Source organism: Dipodomys spectabilis, unplaced genomic scaffold, assembly GCF_019054845.1.
Source record: "Dipodomys spectabilis isolate Male_0828 unplaced genomic scaffold, ASM1905484v1 ptg000054l, whole genome shotgun sequence".
Lineage (NCBI taxonomy): Eukaryota > Metazoa > Chordata > Mammalia > Rodentia > Heteromyidae > Dipodomys > Dipodomys spectabilis.
The window spans coordinates 43,663,990-43,684,468 of NW_024870731.1; the positions used below are offsets into that span (position 1 = coordinate 43,663,990).

Sequence of the window (20,479 nt, forward strand, 5' to 3'; positions counted from 1 at the left end):
TTGATCCATTCATCTACTGAGGGGCATCTGGGTTGGTTCCATATCTTAGCTATGGTAAATAATGCTGCAATAAACATAGTTGTGCTGGTAGCTTTAGTGTGGTCTTGTTTGTAAACATTTGGGTAAATGCCCAAAAGTGGGATTGCTGGGTCATAGGGGAGTTCTTTGTGAAGTCTTTTGAGGAACCTCCATACTGCTTTCCAAAGTGGTTGAACAAGTTTACATTCCCACCAACAATGAAGTAAGGTTCCTTTTTGTCCACATCCCCTCCAGCATCTGTTGTTGTTAGAGTTCTTGATTTTTGCCGTTCTAACTGGAGTGAGGTGATATCTCAATGTTGTTTTGATTTGCATTTCTTTTATGGCTAGGGATGTGAGGAATATTTTCTTTAAAGGTTGTTTTTTTCTTAAGGTCTGATAGAATTTGACAGTGAATCTATCAGGTCATGGCCTTTTCTTTGTTAGGAGACTTAAAATAAATTTTACTGCTTCAATATCATTGTTCATTATAAACCTGTTTAAGTAGTGTGTATCTTCATGGTCCAATTTTGATAGGTCAAATGTATTGAAAAATTGGTCCGTTTATTCTAGATATTTTTTATTAGTTTGATTATAGATTTTCAAAGAGTCACCTTGTCATCTGGATTTTATTGGTGTTTATTGTGAGAACTTTTCTTTAATCTCTAATTTTATTAATTGGGTACTGTCCTTCCTCTTTTTGCTTAGATTAGCTAGAGGTTTATCAACTTTATTTCTCAAAGAACCAACTTTTTGTTTCACTGACTCTTCATATAATTTTTTCAGTCTCTATTTCATTACATTCTGCACATTCTTTGTTTCCATCTGCTCATTTTAGGTTTGGCTAGCTCTTTTATTTCTAGACATCTGATGTGCATCGTTAGTGCTCAGGTGTTTTCTTGTTGTTCCTGCTATTTTTAATGTGGGCACCCATAGCTATATAAACTTTCCTCTTTTTACTGTTTTTGCGTATTCTAATAGTTCCAGTAGGTTTTCTTTCATTGGGTTGATTTTTTATTTCTCCTCTTTTTTCTTAAAAGACTGCTGGTCATTTAACAATATATTCTTCAATCTTAATGTGTCCAAGTGTTTTCTGTAGTTTCATTTGCTATTGAGTTTTAGTTTAATTCTATAATGGGATTAAACCTGATAGAATACAAGTGATTACTTCAGTGGTTTGTATTTTCTAAGACTTACATTAAGTCCTAAATTAGGATCTATTTTGGAGAAAGTTCTGTGGGTAGCAGAACAGAATGTATATTGTATATTTGTTATGTTAGATAAAGCCTTCTGTAGCTTGTCAAGTTGATGTGATTTGTACTGTCTCTTTTTATTTTTGTGTGTGTGTGCCTGTTTGGATGACCTTTCTACTGGTGACAGCAGAATACTGAAGTACACATTATTATTGTGCTATGGTCTACCAGTGCTTGTAAGTCCAAAAGTGTATGTTAAATGAACACTGGGTGTGTGCATATGTTAACAATCACTATTTCCTCTTGATTATTCACTTTATTAATATGATATCACCTTCTTTGTTTCCTCTAATTTTCATTTGAAATCTGTTTTATCAGACATGACTGGCTACTCCTGCCTGCTTCTGAGGTCCATTTACTTAGAGGATCTTTCTGTAAGCTTTCGTGCTAAGCCTGTGCTTGTCTGTGTGAGATCTGTTCTTGTAGGCAACACGTAGTTGGATCTTGCTTTTTTAAAGTCTTGCTTGCCACGTGTCTTTTCACTGATTTTCTGTCTTCTTTCCCACTGCTTTGTTTATAGAAACCTCACAGAGGAACAGGTAATTGGGTCACATAGAACATGCCGAGATGGGGTGTGCCATGGTTTCCAGAGGTGTGAAGTGGAGCTGGGTTTTCATGTGGAATAAGTCTTGGAGTCTTTATACTTTAATGAGGGAAATTGTGTTGGCAGAGATTCACAAAGCTGATTACTTTTGTAACATTTTCCTTGTTGTTGTTGTTTTTTCCTCAGATATTTACCATATGCTTCTTTTCCCCACAAAGATGAGTAAAAACAACAGAATGCACAGAAACATCAACATAAGAAACACCTTTTTCTCTGAAGTTGGCTTTGGCATTTCAGCCAATGTCATCCTTCTCCTCTTCCACTTCTTCATATTTGTTCTCCGACTCAAGCCCAAATCCACTGACCTGCCTATTGGTCTCTTGGCCCTTGTACACTTAGCAATGCTGATAACCACAGGGTACACAGCTATGGACATTTTTGGGTACAAGAATGATTGGGATGACATCACGTGTAAATGTCTTATCCTCATATACAGGTTGGTCAGGGGCCTGTCTGTCTGCCTCACCTGCCTGCTGAGTATCCTCCAGGCCATCACCCTCAGCCCCAGAAGCTCCTGTTTGGCAAAGTTCAAACATAGATCCCTACACCACAGCCTGTGTCTCCTCCTCCTCCTGTGGGTCTTCTATATATCCATTAGCAGTCACCTCTTAATCTCTATTATTGCTACTCCCAATTTGACCTCAGAAAATCTTATGTATGTCTCTGAGTCTTGCTCTCTTTCACCCTTGCCTCACCCCTACCAGCACGTATTTTCCAGACTGCTGACCTTCAGGGAAGTCTTGTGTATGGGGCTCATGGCTTTCGCAAGTGGGTACATGGTGCTTTTCTTATTCAGGCACAAGAGGCAGTCCCGGCATCTTCATAGGACCAGCCTCACCTCAAAGACTTCCCCAGAGCAAAGGGCCACCCGGACCATTCTGCTGCTCCTGAGTTTCTTTATGGCCATGTCCATTTTGGATAGCCTCATCTCCTACTCAAGACTTACATTACATGATGATCCAATATTTTATTGTATCCAGCTTCTCGAGGCCCATAGCTATGCGACAGTCAGCCCCCTGGTGTTCATCAGTACCGAAAAGCGTATAATTATCGTTTTGAGATCCATATGTAAGAAGGGAGTAAGCAGTTGATTCTTCAGTGATAAGTAAGTCTCCCTAGGATGAACAATGTCAGGGCATCAGAACTAACTCCTACGGCACAGGGATGCGCTTCAGTGTATGTGAAATTGTAGGGCTATGCTTTTTCTGTTAAATTTATTTAGCTTGATACAAGTGGAAATACATAATATATGTATGGAAAATACATAAAAGAAAGTTAAGCCACACACTGACTGGCTCTCCGTGGGTGCTCAGAGAAGACCTATGGGCTGTGTTCCACATGACATGGCGTGGGTTGGTTTGTACTGCTTTTAACATGTGATCGCTTAGGACACTTTCCAATAATTAAGTTTCTCTAGTCAAACTAGGTATACAAACACTAGGTATCATCAATTATGACAAGACCCAGGAAATACACATACGCCGAGAGAACTGCATTGATTTGTACCATGCTGTTAACAAGACGATTACCAGTACTCAAAGACAGAAACAACCAGTGTCGGGAACCATCAGAATATGAACAAAATGTAGCTTCTCCTTCTAGTGGAAGATTATTCAGTCTTAAAAACAGAAAGGCATCCTGGAAGCTGACATTACTGAGCTCAGTGACACAAGTCCATCATGGAGAAACAAGTAGCATTTGAAGCTACTCTTTCAAAGAAGAACCTCAAAGTAGTCAAAAGGCAAAAACCTCAAAGGCAAAAAGGGAATCACATGTTCTAGAAGCTAAGAAGAGGGTTTGTGGCGGATGCCCGTGTGGCAGCAATGGAGATGGCTTGCTCACGCCTGCCTGGCGTCATGAGGACACATAATGGCATGCGCTTGCACACTCAGAGTGACCAAATGCACGTGTGTGTGCTGTATGTGCTTTGTCATAATAACAATTCCTTCAATTACCTTAAGCCAGGGGAGAACATTCTCTCTGAAATTAAAACCGGAAGTGACAAGCTTCTAAGAGTGCCAAGATATAACTGTTCAATGGTTTTAAAAACATTTATAGCAAATTTGTTCCAGTGATTTAAAAATGATTGCTAGAAGTCTGAATCTTATTTTTCAGTTTCTTCAAAGAAAGAAGAGAAATTCTTCCTTTAGATTCAGTTAGGCAGGATCAAAAGCTTTTTGTATGTAAGGTCAAAACTCCAAATTTACAAAGTAAATCAGATATTAAAAAGAATCTACCCTTGATATCAATTAATGCCATGAAAACTATGTACTTGTAATATGCTTTTAAAATAACAAAAGGCGCAGGTGGCTCATGCCTGTAATCCTGACTACTCAGATCTGAGGATCACGGTTCAAAGCCAGCCTGGGCAGGAATGTCCTTGAGACCCTTATCTCCAGAAGTGGCCCTGTGGCTCAAGTGGTAGAGCACTAGCCTTGAGCTGAAGAGCTGAGGGACAGCGCCCAGGCCCAGAGTTCAGGCCCCACGACCGACAAATAAATAAATGAATAAATAAATAAAATATAAAATATTATCAGAGATATAGTTGTAAATGATAGTATATGTTACTCAGTGTTTCAGAGGAGCAATTCAGGAAATGTTTAAAACAATATTTCTTACATCTATCACAGTAAAGTCACTAGTCAGGCTTCAGTATCATTGTTTTCCTTTTAGGATTTATTTAGAGAAAAAATTGAGTGATGGAGTGATAGAGAACTGCAGGCATGGTTCAGGTGGTAGAACACCAGTGGCGGGCGAGAAAGCCAGGCAGCCATGCAAGGCGCTGATTTCCAACCCCAGTGTTGGCACAAATAAAATGGGGGTTAGGACAGGCAATTTGGGGAAGATATACAAGCATATATATATATATATATCAAGCATATATATATATATCAAGTGTATATATATATATATATATATATATATATATGTATATATGTCAAGGGCCGCAGGGAAAGGGACGAAGGGAAGGAGAGAGGAAAAAAGAGACAATTGAAAGAGACATTAAAAAAAATAAGAGGGGCTGGGAAGGTGGCTCAGTGGTAGAGTGCTTGCCTTGCATGCCAGAGGCCCTGGGTTCGATTCCTCAGCACCACATAAGGAAGAAGAAAAAAGCTGGAAGTGGCGCTGTGGCTCAAGTGGTAGAGTGCTAGCCTTGAGCTGAAGAGCTGAGGGACAGCGCCCGGGCCAGAGTTCAGGCCCCACAACCGGACCAAAAAAAAAAAAAGATATTCAAATAGCAAATAAAGCAAGGAGCCTTAGGAGTAGCATGGTACTTTCAAAAACAAGAGCCAGCAATCATGGGGAAATTTTGCAGCCCCTCCAGGAGAAAGAACAGACTTGTAACTCATCCAAACCTCATTCTGAGAACTATCAAATCCTCCAGATCACAGCCTCCCCAGCGGCTAGGATCACAGGTGTGAGCCACCCACACCGGTGCAATGAAAACTCTTAGGATCACCTACTGAGCCTGATCTGGCGGGGCCATGCCCCTTCCTCCAGAGGAAACCGTTCACCCCCAGACCTGGCCTCAGGACTCGCCCAACTGACGGACAGACATGGGTACCAATAGGAGATACGCAGGTTGGCAAGACTCAACCTCAGAGCTGGCAACAAGGGGACTAGACACTGATGCCAATGGAGACAAGTGGTCTACACTGCCAAGAAATCGGGTGCCGGTGGCTCATGCCTGTCATCCCAGCTACTCAGGAGGCTGAGATCTGAGGATCGCGGTTCAAAGCCAGCCCAGGCACAGAAGTCCGTGAGACTCTTATCTCCAATAAACCACTAGAAAACCAGACGTGGCGCTGTGGCTCAAGTGGTAGAGCGCTTGCCTTGAGCTGAAGAGCTGAGGGACAGCGCCCAGGCCAGAGTTCAAGCCCCGTGACCACCACCACCACCAAAAACAAAAACTGCCAAGAGCTTGGGGCTCCCCTTAAAAAGCCATCCTCCTCCTCAGGACAGGCTCTGCGGTCTGGGACTCTAAACCCCTGCAAACCTTCATTTGCCAGCCAGTTCATAAACGCTTCATTGCTTTTCCTCCCAAAGCCTGTCGTCATTATTCTGATCAGCATAGAAGTTTGGGCAACAACGACGCCCACGGTGGCAAGTTCGGGGAGCCCCTCGTGGGGCCTCCTCGCCTCCCGGAGCCCCTCGCTGTGGCTGAGGGTTTGAGAGGAGCTGGTGCCCCGGCTCTGCTCAGTCTCAAGCTCACAGGCCAGAACCAGCACTCTCCAGCCAGAACAGCGCTCTCAGGTGCCAGTCCTCCAAGGCCATGTCCTGCACCTCAGTAGGGAAGCGGCGAAGCAGAGTGCTGCCGATCACCTCCCACCACCAGGAGGCGGCCATTCGCCTGAGTCTGCTGAGCTCCTGACCCTCCCTGGCGGCCGCCAGCGCGTCCTGTCAACACACTGGGTTTATCCCCCACTGGCTTGGGACTTGCGACTGTACCCTGCCTCTTCCTTAAGAAAATCCCATCTGGAGAAGAGAAGGGAGCACTGCCCGCCTTGGCCTGGGTGCCCAAAGCACCCAGGGACAGGAAGGAGCGGGAGCAGTGCCGGCCTCTCCCGGCACCACGCTCCCCTGGACAGTGGCACTGAGACGCTGGAGAGGAAGTGGATATTGGGAGCTGCTCCCAGGCTACTTGTACAACTCCCAGGGGCTTTCTAACGTCCCAGCGGCCGGGCCGGTGGCCAGTGGCCGGGACTCAGGGGCCCCCTGGTATCTCCAAGCGGCTACACGCTTCCAAATGGAAACAGCCCTGAGAGAAGTGGGGAGGGGATGGACCCCGGAAGGAGGAGGCAGGGAGAGGAGGGAGGGGCAGCTCCTGAGGCCGGCAGGGGAAATAGCCCTGGGGAGGGACGTGGAAGCCCAGGCTTCCTTGCCCTAGCCTCTGTCAGCTGCCTGGACCAGAGATGGCGCAGAGGGCGGGCCCTGGCGGGCTGCTGCCCAGCGCACTGCCCAGCGAGGAAAATAAAAGGGAGCGCTTTCCACGTCTGGGTGATAACGTGGAAACACGGAACATTTCCTGCAGTCCACAAACCAGTCCTGGAGAATTCTAGGCTGGGCGGCTTCCTGGGTGCCGACAGGGGCGTTGTCTGCATTTGCATTGTGTCGTGCAGGACCTCCTCCCTGCCCCCCCCCCCCATGCCCCCAGTTGCCTTTAGGAACCTCTGGCCTCTGACCTGCAGTGTGCACCGAGGGCTTCCGGGCACCGGCCAGGCTCAGGTGTGAGCGCTGATCTGGGCTCAACCAAGCAGCCCAGTGCTCTCCTGTTTCCAGGCTCTACTCTTTGCAGGTCAGCTACCAAGACAAGAGAGCCAAGGGAGGAGGGAAGAGAGCAGCTAGAGCCCAGCGGGGGGGACCCCCCCCCCGACTTCTCACTGGAGGGAACACAGTCCTGGCCATTCCTACCTGCAAAGGATGTTGGGAAATACAGTTTTCACATCAACGAGAGAAAGACACTGTCTGCATTGGAACTTCATCCTCCTCACCATACCTTTGTCCACCACCACGACGACAACAGCTATTCATTTTAGACAGTGTTTTGAAGTGCCAACCACGGCCTGGGCACAGAGCGGCTTGTGTTCTGTATTCCCTGATGCCACAGAGGCCTGCCCCCGCTGACGACGGGAGCACTCGCTGAGCACTTAATCCCAACAGAAGCCCTGTGAGGTCGGGTCTGTGCCCCTCACAGATGAGCAGACTGAGGCTCCGCGAGGCTGCAGCTGCTCTGAGGCTCATCAGGACTAACAGCAGATCCACAGGAGCCTGGGCCGTGCCATGCTCCACACTGGACTGCGTCTTCCATTCTCTTGGAAGCTGGAGGAAGCCTGGGCGTGGCGTCCATCCCGTGGGGCTGTCTGCAGCGGGACCCAGACCCCAGCGTGGACTGTCGCCGCGGCGGGCACGCAGCTCTTCTTTTCTCTGTATTTGAAAGCAGGGGCGCTGAGGGCCAGGGTGGACTCCCTGCGCGTCGTCACCCAGGGCCGTGCACTTCCCCTCTGCAGCCCTGGACACCTCTGGAGAAAAGCCACCTCCATGAAATTAGGGTTCAGGGGTCAACCTTCCAGAAAGCTCCCAGGGGATGTGTATGGGAGGGCCAGCCACGCCTGCATGGAGGCAGAAGCCAGCCCACTGCCCGCACGGGTGTGGTGGGCCGAGTGGGTGCTGGGAGCCACCACGCACTTTCCCCAGAGCTGTCAGCTGCGGCTTCCTCCTGAGCCCTGTCTGAATGCCACGCCCAGGGATGGGGCGGGGGGGGGGGGGGGGGTGGGGGGGGGAGGGGAAGGTCAGGGGAAGCTACGTGGCTGGGGTCGTGGGCCTGGCCCAGGAGTGTGGAGCGGAGGGAGATGTTCCAGGCCTGAGTGGAAGGACCTAGCCCACAAAATGAATCAGAGGGGCAGGGACTATCCTGAGGAAGGCCTGGGGCGGGACTGTGATAAGCACCCTCCTGGGGTGGCCGGGGGTGAAGAGCGGCCAGCAGTGCTCAGGAGCTTAAAAGCGCCCTGGGCAAGTGCTCAGTGAGGTGACCTCTCTGTGGCTGCGCACCCCAGGGTGGCCTGGTGCCCAGTCCCTCACACGGGCACAGGGCACAGAGAGCAAGGGCTGCCACTGTGCCCGTGTGAACGCCCTGCTGCGGGCACCCAGGAGGCTCACGGAGGGGATGAGGCCGAGACTCGCCAGGGCACACGGGCAGCTGACACTTGGTTTTGGTGGGGCATGGAGGGCAGGGGGGTGAAAGTGCCTGCCAGGATTCCAGAACCAGCCCCAGGTCTGCTGGGTGGCCTGCCGCCTCTGCCAGCCCCGGGGAACAGCGTCGGCTCTGCGCAAGGCCGTGGGAATCGCCTGGGCCTGCGCACACGCCAGAGGTACAGGCGGCCAGGTCCCCCGAGGTGGGCTGCACCGAACCTGGGGTCCAGGAAGTTCCCCCAATGCCAGCCAGCCACAGAGCCACATCGCGATGGGTCAGTACCCCTCCCTCCAGGCGCACAGCACCCGTGTGTGTTGTTTACAAACCATCCGTACTGCCCCCCCCAGAACTCCAGCGCATAGAAGTGGGGTCCACCTCCACCTCTCAGCCACGCACACAAATGCACACAGGATCTAGAGTCACAGCAAGGGCGGGCTTGATCATAAAGATGGCCCCCAGATCCAGGCATGGCTGGACCCCGGTGATTGTGTTTCAAGTCTCACTATTGGAACCTTGAGTGCGCCTGTGTGGAAACCGAGGCCCGGCAGCCCTTTGGGGAAGACACAGACTCAGCACTGACACCGCTGGGCGGAAACGATCAAGACACAGACACAGAGGGTCTGCGCTTCCTTCACCGCCCCACTTCCCTTCCGCTCTGCTCTGTGCCCTAGCCCCAGCTCTCCCTGCTCGCGGGCAGGCCATGCTGTCCGCCATGCCATGGAGTGGCAAGGAGGAGTGGGGTCTTTGGGGGGGACCTGGCCGCCATGCCGTGGGGCGGCAGAGAGGACATGGGGTCTTTGGGGGGGACCTGGCTCCAGCAGGGACCATGGCTATGTGCGGGAGGCGGGGGGCGGGGGGCGGAGGGCTGGGGAGGGGCCTGCGATCCACAGAGCGGCTGGAGACTGCAGAGATGATCTCCGGATTCCCTCTGGCCCCCACCCACCCACCCATCCCAAGGCCGAGGTGGCTGTGTGACGCATGCTGGGCCCTCTCTCAGCCCCCTCCAGAGTGAGAAAGCGGAGGCTGAGGAACTTCCTTGCATCCCGAAGGCCACACAGCGAGAAACTAGCCAGAACTCAAGCTCTGTCCACTTGGTGGTGCCTTCGGCCAGTTCTACCTGGCTCTACCCGGCTGCGTCTTGGACACTCGTGCCTGTCTATCTCAGCTCCCTTTCTGGCCCATGCGCTCTGCCCTCAGGCAGGCAGCAGGCTGATGGCCCGGCAGGGGGGCGGGCAGCCAGCATTGCCGGTCCCCAAGCCGCCCTGAGAAGGCCCAGGCCGTCTGCTCAGGGAGTTCTGCCCGATGCCCTGCTGGGAGGATGGGGGTAAGAAGACAGCCGTGGGTATGGGGGCCATGGCAAGGCCCGCTCTGGCGTGCGGGATTCCTGCCTCTCAACATCTCCACTTGCTAGAGTGGAAAACGCACGTGTAGAGAAATGAGATTCGTGGGGTGACTGATGTGTCTGCCAACCATCACCAGTGACAGGTGCCCGGGCCGGCGAGGGCCCTGGGGAGGCTGCATGGCAGTGCGAGCAAGCTCTCCACGGGCAGCAGCAGATCTATCTATGAGGCAAAGCTGGGCTGAGTCAGTGCAGGAAGCCACCTGAGGACGCACTGAGAACGTCCCGGGGCACGGGGGCACGGGGCGTTTGGGCACGGGGTGCCGGGGACACGGGGCACCAGGGGCATGAGGCTCTGAGGGCACAGGGCGCCGGGGCACGGGGTGCTGGGGGCACTGGGCTCTGGGGGCACGGGGCTCCGGGGCACTGGGCTCTGGGGGCACGGGGCACGGGGCGCCGGGGGCACTGGGCTCCAGCCGCCCTGGGGCGCCGTGGGGAGCATGCTCTGCTCCAGTGAGGTCTGGGGGAGAACGCGGCAGGCGGTGAGGCCGCGGAAGGCCTCCCCCCCGGGCCCACCCGGGGCCGGCGCCCCCAGGGGCTCAGCAGGCCGGGCACGCGCAGCTCCCGAGGACCCGGGTCCGAGCTCGGAGCAGCTGCAACAGTCTAGACCCGGAAGGTCCCAGGGCTGTGTGCAGAGGCTCGGACCCCGGCCCACGCCTGTCCGCTCTGGGCACGGGGCGCGTGCCCGTCGGGGGCCTCCCCAGCGTCCCTGCGCCCGCGAGCGGAGGGCGGCCCGGGCTGGCTTTCAGCCGTGCATCCACCGAGTCCCCCAGCGGCTCCGGATCCGAGGACAAACTCGAGGGTTTCTCAAGGGGCGAAGGCCCGGAATCAGCCCCGAGAACGCCACAACCACGCCCTGTCCTGGGTCCCAAAGCTCCCCGTGAGGGTGGACCTGGCCGCGCAGCCTCCGGGGTCCGCGTCCCCCCACGGGCCTCTCTGCGGCCCGGCCCGCACCCTCCCGGGGCCCACAACCCTCGCTGCTCCCGCTGGCGCGCTCCGGAAGGCGGCCCAGGCCCGCGCCGTGGGGCCCCGCCGGCCCAGCCGCCGCCTCTGGCCCGAGCCGGGTCCAGGCGGGGGCTCCAGGGCCGCGCGCCCGCGCCCCGCCTCTGGTGAGCGCGGCTGCGGGGAGCCGCATGCGCGGGGTTTAGACGCCCGCGAGGACCGGGCGCCCTGGGCTGGGGCGGAGGAGGGCGGCCTGACCTGGGGCCCCTGGTTCCCAGCGCGGCTCCGCCGAGCCCTGGCCCGGGGCCTTAGGAAACTGCCTCGGCCGCCGCTGGAGCCTCCGCTCCTTCGGCGGAAGGCCGGACCGCTGGCCGCGGTGCCCGGCGCCCGGGGCTGGGTCGGCGGCGCCCGCTCACCGCGTCCCGAGCGGGACCCGGCTGCGCTGTTCGCCGCGCCCGCCAGGGGTCGGCCGAGCCCGGAGCCGCCACCCGCACCCGGCCCGCCCGGACGGCTCCGTCCGCGGCCACCGGCCCGGCTCCAGCCCGGGTCCGACGCCCGCGGACCGGGGAGCCCCGAGGAGGCGACCCCGAGGAGGCCGAGGACGCGGGCGCCCGGGCGGGCGGGGAGCGGCTGCGCCCGGGCCCCGCGCGCTCCGTCCGCTCCGCCCCGCGCGGCTCCCGGCGGGCGGGGACCCGGCGCCCTTCTCGGCACCCGCTGCGGGCGGCTCCGGCGGGCCCGGCCCTCTCCGTCGAGCGCGCGGCCGCGGCACCTGCTCGCCCTAGTCTGCGAGCCCGCGACAGGTGGGGGGCGGCGGGAGCCCCGCTCCCCTCCCCGCCCCGCGCCCCGGAGCCCGGCGGGAGCGCGCCTGGGGCCCGCGGCCGCGTCCCGCAGGCGCTGGGCGCGGGGCGGCGCTCGGGGAGGCGGGCGGGGAGGGGCGGGGAGCACGGGGCGGGGAGGGGCGGCGGCGCCCTCAGTCCCCGCGCCTCGAACACTCGCGGCGGCCGCTCGCGCGCAGCCCGTCGTCGCCCGCGCCCCTCCGCACCCCGCGGCTCCCGCGCTCCAGGCGAGGCTCCGGCGCCCGGCGCCACCGCGCACGGCGGACCCGGGACGCTGCGGCCGCGCCCCCCGGCGGGCTATGCGGATCGCCCCGCCGGTGCCGCCCGCGGGACCAGCGCAGCCCGGCCCGCGGCCCCCGCGGCGAGCGGCGGGGACGATGTCCCGGAAGGCGCGGCGCTGCCTGGGCCACCTCTTCCTCGGCCTGGGCATGGTCTACCTCCGCATCGGGTAAGGGCCGCGCCCCCCGCGCCCCCGCGCCCAGCGCCCGGCCGCAGGGAGGCGTGCCGCCCGCTCACACCGCGCCTCTGCCCCGCGCAGCGCCGGGGCCGCCCCGGGACGCCCGGGTCTGGGAGCCCCGGGCACGGGGGGCCCGGGGCGGGGGCGGACTCTTGCGGGGCCCGCGGCCGGCGGGAGCACGGACGCTCGCGGAGCCGGGCGCCGGGCGGGCCCGGGCGGGTCGGTGCCCCCGGCACCCGGGCGCTCGGCGGCGCGAGCAGCGGCTCAGCGCCCGGCACCGCCCGGCTCCTGGGGACCCTCAGGGCGCCGGGGCCGGGGCCACAGCCGGACCCCGACAGAGCGCCCGGGCCGGGGCGGGCGCGGCGCTGGGAGCCGGGCCGGGCCGCCCGCGACCGGCCAGGGGAAGCAGGTGGCTCCGGGGCGGCGCGCGCAGCGCATGCACGGCCGCTCTGCCTTTGTGCCGGGGAGGGCGGGCTGGGGGCTGCGAGGGGACCGGGGCGCTGGGGCGGGGGTCCCCGGGCTCACCTGCCCCTGTGACCCCTGACCCCGCCCCCGCCGCTGGGGGGGGGCGGCGCGGGTCCTTTGTGCCATGCGGCTGCGCCCCGGGCCGCCCCGGCGGGGCTCGCGGCCGGGCCCCGGCCGGCGGGCCGGAGGCGCCCCCCGGTGCTATTGATTCGCGGGCCGGGTGGCTCTGCTTCTCCCCGGCTTCATCGGCTCGGCCGAACCCCGGGCGCGCTGCGCCGCCGCCGCCGCCGCGCGGCATCCAGGAAGCGGCGGCTCCATCTCCTTTTTAATTACAAATGGGTGGAGACACGGCGAGGGGCGAGAATGGAAAACCGCAGAACACAACAGCCCTGCGCCCGCCATCGCTGTGCGACCGCACCGCCCCCCCAGGAGGGGACGGCCGGTGCCGGCGACCCCTGGCCCCTAGGCCGCCCTCTGGGGCCCAGGGAGGCTGCGGAGAGACCCTGGCAGGCCCGGGGCTCGGCCTCCTCGTCCTGTGGACGTGCGGGGAGAGCCCCAGGTCCCTAGAGAGGGCTGTACCGTCCCTGGGGGGGGGGTCTGGGGGGGTGCTCTGAGTGCATGTGGGTAGCCAAGAAGACTCCTGCACTCACCCCTGGTAACCACCAGGTCCCCGAGGATTCATTCCACGCTGGTGTGCCAGGCATCTGCGTGCCAGGCACCTGCAAAGCCAAGGCCTGTCATTCCAGGTCTCCACAGTTCCTTCCGCAGCCACCTGGGTGGGGATTGCCTAATCTTCGTCCTGAGAAGGGCCTGGGACCCCCTTCTCTGGCACAGCACCGTCAGAAGGGAGGTGGGCAGGTAGCGGCCGATGCTGTGCGGCCATGTCCCGCTGGATGTGTGGATGGCTGCTGCTGCCGCCGCTCCATCCCAGCCGCCGGACAGGTGTTGTGTGGGCCAGCCCCCAAATGCGTCCACTTCCAGGCTCTGGGCAGCCCCTCGTTGCTGCCGGCCCTCTGGCCGCGTGGTGGATGGTTTCAGTAGATGCCGTTCTGCCAGCTCTCGCACCTGCCAGGCGAGGGCTTTCCTGCAGGTCTCAACCTCTGTCTCTGTGTCCCCCTCCAGTGGCTTCTCCTCGGTGGTGGCTCTGGGCGCAAGCATCATCTGTAACAAGATCCCGGGCCTAGCTCCCAGACAGCGGGCGATCTGCCAGAGCCGGCCCGACGCCATCATCGTCATCGGAGAAGGCTCACAAATGGGCCTCGAGGAGTGTCAGTTTCAGTTCCGCAATGGCCGCTGGAACTGCTCGGCACTGGGGGAGCGCACCGTCTTCGGGAAGGAGCTCAAAGTGGGTACGTGCTCACCCAGACTCTCCAAGTAGGGTCTCCAGGGCTACAGGGAGAACAGAAGGACTCAGGGACCCATAGAGCCCCCCTCACCTGCCCGTGCTGGCTGCTTCCGGGGTCCCCTGGTGAGGGCCAGCGCTCTGGTGGGTAGCCCTAGCACCTTGAGGGTTGATGGGCCAAGCTACAAACTGGCAACCAGTGGCCCGAGCGCCACCCACTGTCTGAGGTAACACGGATGTTTCACACCGAAGCCCAAACGTAAAGATGAGCTCTTCTGCCAAAACTACGTATGGAGTGCCGACAGCTTTCGGAATAATTGGCAGATATGCTGATCACTGAGTGCATGTCACATGATTGTAATGGCTGGCGCTGAGAACGCAGCTCCCGACCGCTACCTAGCTTGAGCAATCCCACGACAAGGCCCGCCCAGTCCCTGTGAGCTTCTGCCTTGGAGACCCTTAGCTCCTTTCCTGTGTGGTGGCTCCGCCCAGTGCGCAGGTCCCCGCCAGGCCCGTGGCTGGAAGGTCGGTCCTGGGGGCTTTCCATCAGCTAGTGTTTCCAGTCCCAGCCAGCCCGGGACTCAGCGGGGTGCTCCGGGGTCACCTCGGGAAGGCCAGCACGGGTCTGCACCGTCACCAGATCCGCAGGTGCTGCGTCCGTGCGGCCCAGAGGGCGGGGGCCGACTGTCTCCACCGAGGCCGCAGCCTCCGGTGTGGAGAGCCGCGTCTGCCGTGACCTGCCGTGACCTGCCCAAACCTCCATGCCTGCCGCCCCCACCCCGCTGGCACTCTGGCATTACCTGAAACTTAGGTGCTTTCTTTGCAAGTGAAATGCTACAGATGAGGGAATTTGCGGGGAGCTGCTCACAGTCAGCCAAAGTGAGTGGCGGGGCTGGGCACCAGTGGCTCACACCCATGCCCAGCTGCCCAGGAGGCTGAGCCCCGGAGGGTCAAAGTTCAAAGCCAGTCTGGGCAGAAGTCTTGTGAGACTCTATTTCCAATTGGAAGGCATGGCTCAAGTGATAGAGCACCAACCATAAGAAAGCAATGCAAGAGCACAGGGGCCTGAGTTCAAGGCCCAGTACTGCCCCCAAAAAAAAGAAGAGAGAGAGAGAGAGAGAAGGAAAAGATCGGCAGGGCCTCGGGACAGGGCTCAGCTCAGGCCAGGGCAGTCCCCGCCGCGCTGTGTGTGCACCTGCAGGGCTGCGGCAGGAGGGAGAGCAGGGACCAGGATGGAGGAGCTCCGCTGTCCGCAGTGCGTGGCACCGGTGTCTTCCAGGGGGAGCAGGGCCTGGCCCCGACGCGCGCCAGCAGGTGAAGGCAGGCGGAGGCAGACGGGGATTCTAGTCAGAAGAGACTGGGATGAGGATGCCTGGTACCCCAGGAGGGAGTAGGGGCCAGGGCCAGGCACGGGGGGCCACCTACCAAGCCTCCGTCATTGGCTCTTGGGGACGCAGAGCACGGGCATGACGGCCAACGAGTGGCCGAACCGTGCGAGAGACACAGAAGTGACTGGTGTGCTTCAGCCGAACCAGCGTTCTGGCAGACCCATGGGAAGGTGGACGCAGAATGACTCATGCTTTTACTAACCTGGACTGAGTGCCTGCCGTGGCGGGGAGGGGGCTCGGTGCGCGTGTGTGACCCGACGGCCCCCGGTCTGTGCGGGAGCCTTGCACAAGCCTGTGGGCAGGAGCGTGCCAGGCAGAGGCGCGGCAGTGTGGGCGCCCTGGGGCAGCGCTGTGTGAGAAGTCTGAGGAGCCACGGAGCCCGTCTAGCTGGCATCCCGTGGAGAGATGAGTTGGCCTGATGGCACTTGTGAGGCTTGCTTTCCCTTCGTGTCAGGCAGGGCCCTGGGAGGCCCTGACTGCTGGGAGGAGAGTAAACTTCGGGGCGGAGGTGGGACCAGGGGTGGGCCTGGGCAGTTCAGGCAGGGGGTGACGGTGGCTGGGGCAGAAGCTGCGGAGGTCTACTTCAGAAGGGGAGTGCTGGGGTGGAGGGAGGCTGACCAGCGGAGGCCAGCTGCCTACGCCCCCACCTCCCCGCCTCTCCCCAGTAGGACAAGGGTGCCCCCGCCCCACACCCCTGCTTACACCCCATTGGTCAGAACTTAGTCGCATGGCCACACCTGGCTTGGGAGGAAGCTGGGAAATGAAGACCTTTCTTTAGAGCAGCGGTGAGACTGGCGGGCGATCCGTGGAGAAGAGGACGGGGAAGTGGGGTGGGCAGCTAGCCCCAACCGAGTGTTTCCAATGCTAGGTCCACAGTCTCCCACCCTCCCAGCGCCCCTCCCCTCTACTCCACCTGGGGCCCGCCTGCCTCTGTCCTGCAGAGATCTGAGGGGCCAGGGGCCCCGTGGACACAACTGACTCAGGAAAAAGAGGGAATTACAAACCCCAGGGTGGCTGGGCCGCAGGCTGTGCTGCTCTGAGGCCCGGGGCTCCACCGGGAGCCGCCCTGCAGCCTGCGCAGTGCCAGGCGAGCCCTCGGGTCTCCCGTCCTGTAGGAAGGGCTGGGGCTTCTCCCAGCACTGCGCGCCGGTCCCCAGGCTCACTTCCCAGCTGGCCCTTTCCCGCACCCTGCCCTCCGGGGAGAGGGACTGCCCCGCATCTGCTCGGCTGTGAAGATCGCTGCGGCCCTGAGCCTCGCCCGAGGCTGAGGCACAGGCGGCGGGGGCCGCTGTCCTGGGCGCCGCGCTCTCCCTGCCCGGCGTGGCTGGCGGGGCTCGGTCCTCGCCGCTCTTTGCTTGGCCTGTGCCCCTCTGGTGTCTCCTCTTTTTAAAGACACTGGTCACCGGGAACTAGGCCCACCTGAGTGACCGGTTTAAGCCCTTCTCCGTCCTGCGGTGCCAGGCCGGGTGAGGGCCACGGCTCGGGCCCCACTGCAAGCGGCCAGGGAGCAGCACGGCCCAGGACCGGGTGCGGTGGAGAGGCACGGGGTGCTCAGGTGCGAGCCTGTGGTGGAGACGCGGCTGGATTCTGGCGGCCGCCCGGGAGCTGTGTCTCAAGGGCAGAGGTAAGCTCCCTGCCCAGTGAGCACCGTCCCAGCAGAGGGGCCACAGAGGGCCACCGCGCTGCCGAGGTGGTGGGCAGGGTCTGTAGGAGGCAGAGCGGGGACCCTCAGCGACCACAGGTCTTACCTGCGAGATGCTGCCGACTGCATGTGACGTGAGATGCTGCCGACTGTGCGCGTGGCGTGGGGAGGGTGTGTGTGTGTGTGTGTGTGTGTGTGCTGTGGGGGTGTGGTATGGTGTGTGGTGTGGTGAGTGTGTGTGGTGAGTGTGTGTGGTGTGTGTGGTGTGGTGTGTGTGTGGTGTGTGTGGCATGGTATGTGTGATGTGTGTGTGGTGTGTGTGGCATGGGGGGTGTGGTATGGTGTGTGTGGTGTGGTGTGTGTGTGTGGTATGTGGGGCATGGGGGGTATGGTATGGTGAGCATGTGTGTGTGGTGTGTGTGTGTGGTGTGTGGTGTGTGTGTGTGGTGAGTGTGTGGCGTGTGTGTGTGTGGTGAATGTGTGTGGTGTGTGTGTGGTGTGTGTGGCATGGTGTGTGTGGTGTGTGTGTGTGGCATGTGTGTGGCGTGTGTGTGGCGTGTGTGTGGCGTGTGTGTGGTGTGTGTGTGTGTGGCGTGGGATGGTGGCATAGTATGTGTGTAGTATGGTGAGTGTGTGGCGTGTGTGGTGTGATGTGTGTGGTGTGTGTGTGTGTGGTGTGTGTGGCGTGGGGGGTATGGTATGGTGAGCATGTGTGTGTGGTGTGTGTGTGTGGTGTGTGGTGTGTGTGTGTGGTGAGTGTGTGGCGTGTGTGTGGTGTGTGCGGGGGGTGTGTGTGTGGTGTGTGTGGCGTGTGTGTGGCGTGTGTGTGGTGTGTGTGTGTGTGGCATGGGATGGTGGCATAGTATGTGTGTAGTATGGTGAGTGTGTGGCGTGTGTGGTGGTGTGTGTGGTGTGTGTGTGTGGTGTGTGTGGCGTGGGATGGTGGTATGGTGTGTGTGTGGTGTGTGTGTGGTGTGTGTGTGTGGTGTATGGTGTGTGTGTATGGTGTGTGTGTGGTGTGTGTGGCATGGTGTGTGGTGTGTGTGTGTGTGGTGTGTGTGTTGTGTGTGTGTGGCGTGTGTGTGGCGTATGTGTGGTGTGTGTGTGTGTGTGTGTGGCGTGGGCTGGTGGCATAGTATGTGTGTAGTATGGTGAGTGTGTGGCGTGTGTGGTGTGATGTGTGTGGTGTGTGTGTGTGTGGTGTGTGTGGCGTGGGATGGTGGTATGGTGTGTGTGTGTGTGGTGTGTGTGGCGTGGGATGGTGGTATGGGGTGTGTGTGTGTGTGTTGTGTGTGTGTGTGGTGTATGGTGTGTGTGTGTGCGTGCGGTGTGGCCTCCTCTCTGTCTGAGGGCTGGGGTCTGGGGTGGCTCTGGGGTCTCGGCAGTGCTGGCCCGTCTCGTGTCCCTGTGCGGGGGTGGAAGTGGGCAGGGGCCCGGGGCACTGGCGCCGGCGGTGCCTTAAGCAGAGCTGCGGTCCACGCCGTCCTGTCCTTAAGCAACGCCCTGAGCGCCCTGTAGACTCCCACCCAAACGGCGAGGGCGTGGATGGGGGCGGTCCTCCACCCTGAGCCTCCTCACCCTGCTCTACGTCCAGCATCTGGGGGTCTCCTTCGCTGACTGGTTCATGGTTATCAGAGAGATAGATCTCCCCAAAGTAAGCTTCACCTTCATCGTTTTTCATTGTTTCCGTTTGGTGCTGCTAGCTAGCTGTGCTGCTCATGGCATACAGCATGCAGACCGGGGGGCCCAGGTCAGGGACTGGGCTGAGTACCCGCCGCTCTCAAACCTGGGGTGCCCAGGTCAGGGACTGGGCCGAGCACCCGCCGCTCTCAAACCCGGGGTGCCCAGGTCAGGAACCGGGCTGAGTGCCCACCACTCTCCTGGCCTGTGAGGGGCCTCATGCCCAGGGCCCCGTGGCTCTGACCTCTGCTTCCTGGAGAATGGAGGAGGCTGCAGCTCCCGCTCCAGCTGCCCTTCCTCTCTGCCCAGTTCCCTTCCACCTGGCGATGTGAGCATGGGAGCCAGCGCTGCGTGGGGCAGAGCGCCGGCTGCGTGGGGCAGAGCACCGGCTGCGTGGGGCAGAGCGCCGGCTGCGTGGGGGTTCAGGCCACATGGGCCTCACCCTGGCATGCCACAGCCCTCCACGGAGGACCTTTCCCAGCCATCCCCCCACGTGGTCCCATCATCGCGGAAGAAGGGTGTCTGTCTCCGCTCTCCAAAGCTCCAGGCGGTGTGAGGCGGGGCTGCCATGCATGGTGCGTGCTGGGTTGCAGATGGGGTGCGCATGTGAGCTGCGGGGAGGGGGTCCTGCCCTGCTGCTGGCCATGGGTGGTACAGTGCACCCTGGGACCAGATTCCCATCCTGTGCAGTCCTCACGCTGCCGTGACTTCACGGGGGCTGTCCCTCACCTTTCCGCCCTGTCTGCCCATCTGCAGCCGCCCAGCCGGGACAGCCACACCGCACGGCGCATCCGGAGGGCGGGAGACAGCCGCTTCCCTTCTCCCCCAGGAGGCCTTGGGCGCATCCCGCATGAGCACAGGAGTGGGGGCATGCTCCGGCGTTTATTCTTGCTTTGGTGGAGGCCACCGGGCACATGGATACACTAAACTCATCAGATTGATTCCCAAACCTAAATCCGGGCCATTCCCACCCCCTCCTGGTGAGAACACTGACCTCCTCGCGGCCACTCCAGCGACTGGTCACTCCGGTCACTCCAGGCAGGGTCTCCTCCGTGCACGGCCCTCCTCTCTGCCCCGTCCAGGCCTCTGCCCAAACGCCCATGTGGGAGCTCTGGATGCTAACCCCTGGATGTGCCCTCTTGGTCCCTCCCTCCTCACTCCCCTCAGAGCCCTCGACCGCTTGGTGTGGACTTCCCATCTCTCCCTGCCTCTCTTCCACTTGGGCCACTTCACGGCCTAGGTCCTGCTCGTCCAGCGCAGTGGCCAGCGGTGGGTGGTCCGGTGCAGGGTCGCTCTGGCGGCTTCCTGGCCACAGACGTGCCCGTGTGGCAGGGATGGGCCTGTAGGTGGTGGGCGAGTGTGAGCATGCTAGGAAGCGCTCCCAGAGTCTGCTCTGGACTTTGGGGATCATGGCCGCCTCTCCAGGTGGGAGGAAGCTCTGTGGGGAGCCAGACTCTGACCAGAGCCTGGCACACGGGCAGCACCGAGGCTGTGGAGGCTCTGGGGGAGCAACAGTGCCCCGGATGCTGGCCCAGTCCCTGACCCTACTCCTCTCTGGGGTAAAGAGCACATGGGAGGGGCAGCCCAGTGCTACTGGGCAGCCTGCGCCCTGGCTTTATGCAGGGGCTTCTCCTCTGGGCCACCTCCTCCAGGAAGCCTTCCTGGACACCCCCCCCCCCCCCACACACACACATGCCTGACGCAGCTTTTCCCACATCCAACACTTTCGAAAATGCCTTTGCTTACTTGTGCAAGAACACAGC

The 20,479-nt window shown here is 59.7% G+C and overlaps 2 protein-coding genes across 2 annotated transcripts in view; both read left to right on the plus strand.

The window, feature by feature from the left end:
* Positions 1-2,032: 2,032 nt before the first annotated feature.
* On the plus strand, positions 2,033-2,965 carry LOC122108114 (vomeronasal type-1 receptor 94-like). The gene has a single exon (XM_042680084.1). The coding sequence runs from the start codon at positions 2,033-2,035 to the stop codon at positions 2,963-2,965; it is 933 nt and encodes a 310-aa protein (XP_042536018.1).
* A 9,154-nt stretch (positions 2,966-12,119) lies between these two features.
* The window catches only part of Wnt7a (Wnt family member 7A), a 51,381-nt gene continuing 43,021 nt past the window's right edge, over positions 12,120-20,479 (plus strand). Inside the window, exons 1-2 of the mRNA XM_042680181.1 lie at positions 12,120-12,190; positions 13,787-14,013. Coding sequence (XP_042536115.1) covers positions 12,120-12,190; positions 13,787-14,013 — 298 coding nt within the window. The remainder of the gene's footprint in view (positions 12,191-13,786; positions 14,014-20,479) is intronic.

Excerpts from the sequence above, each read along its gene's own strand:
- LOC122108114 (XM_042680084.1), top strand. The coding sequence starts at position 2,033 with ATGAGTAAAAACAACAGAATGCACAGAAACATCAACATAAGAAACACC.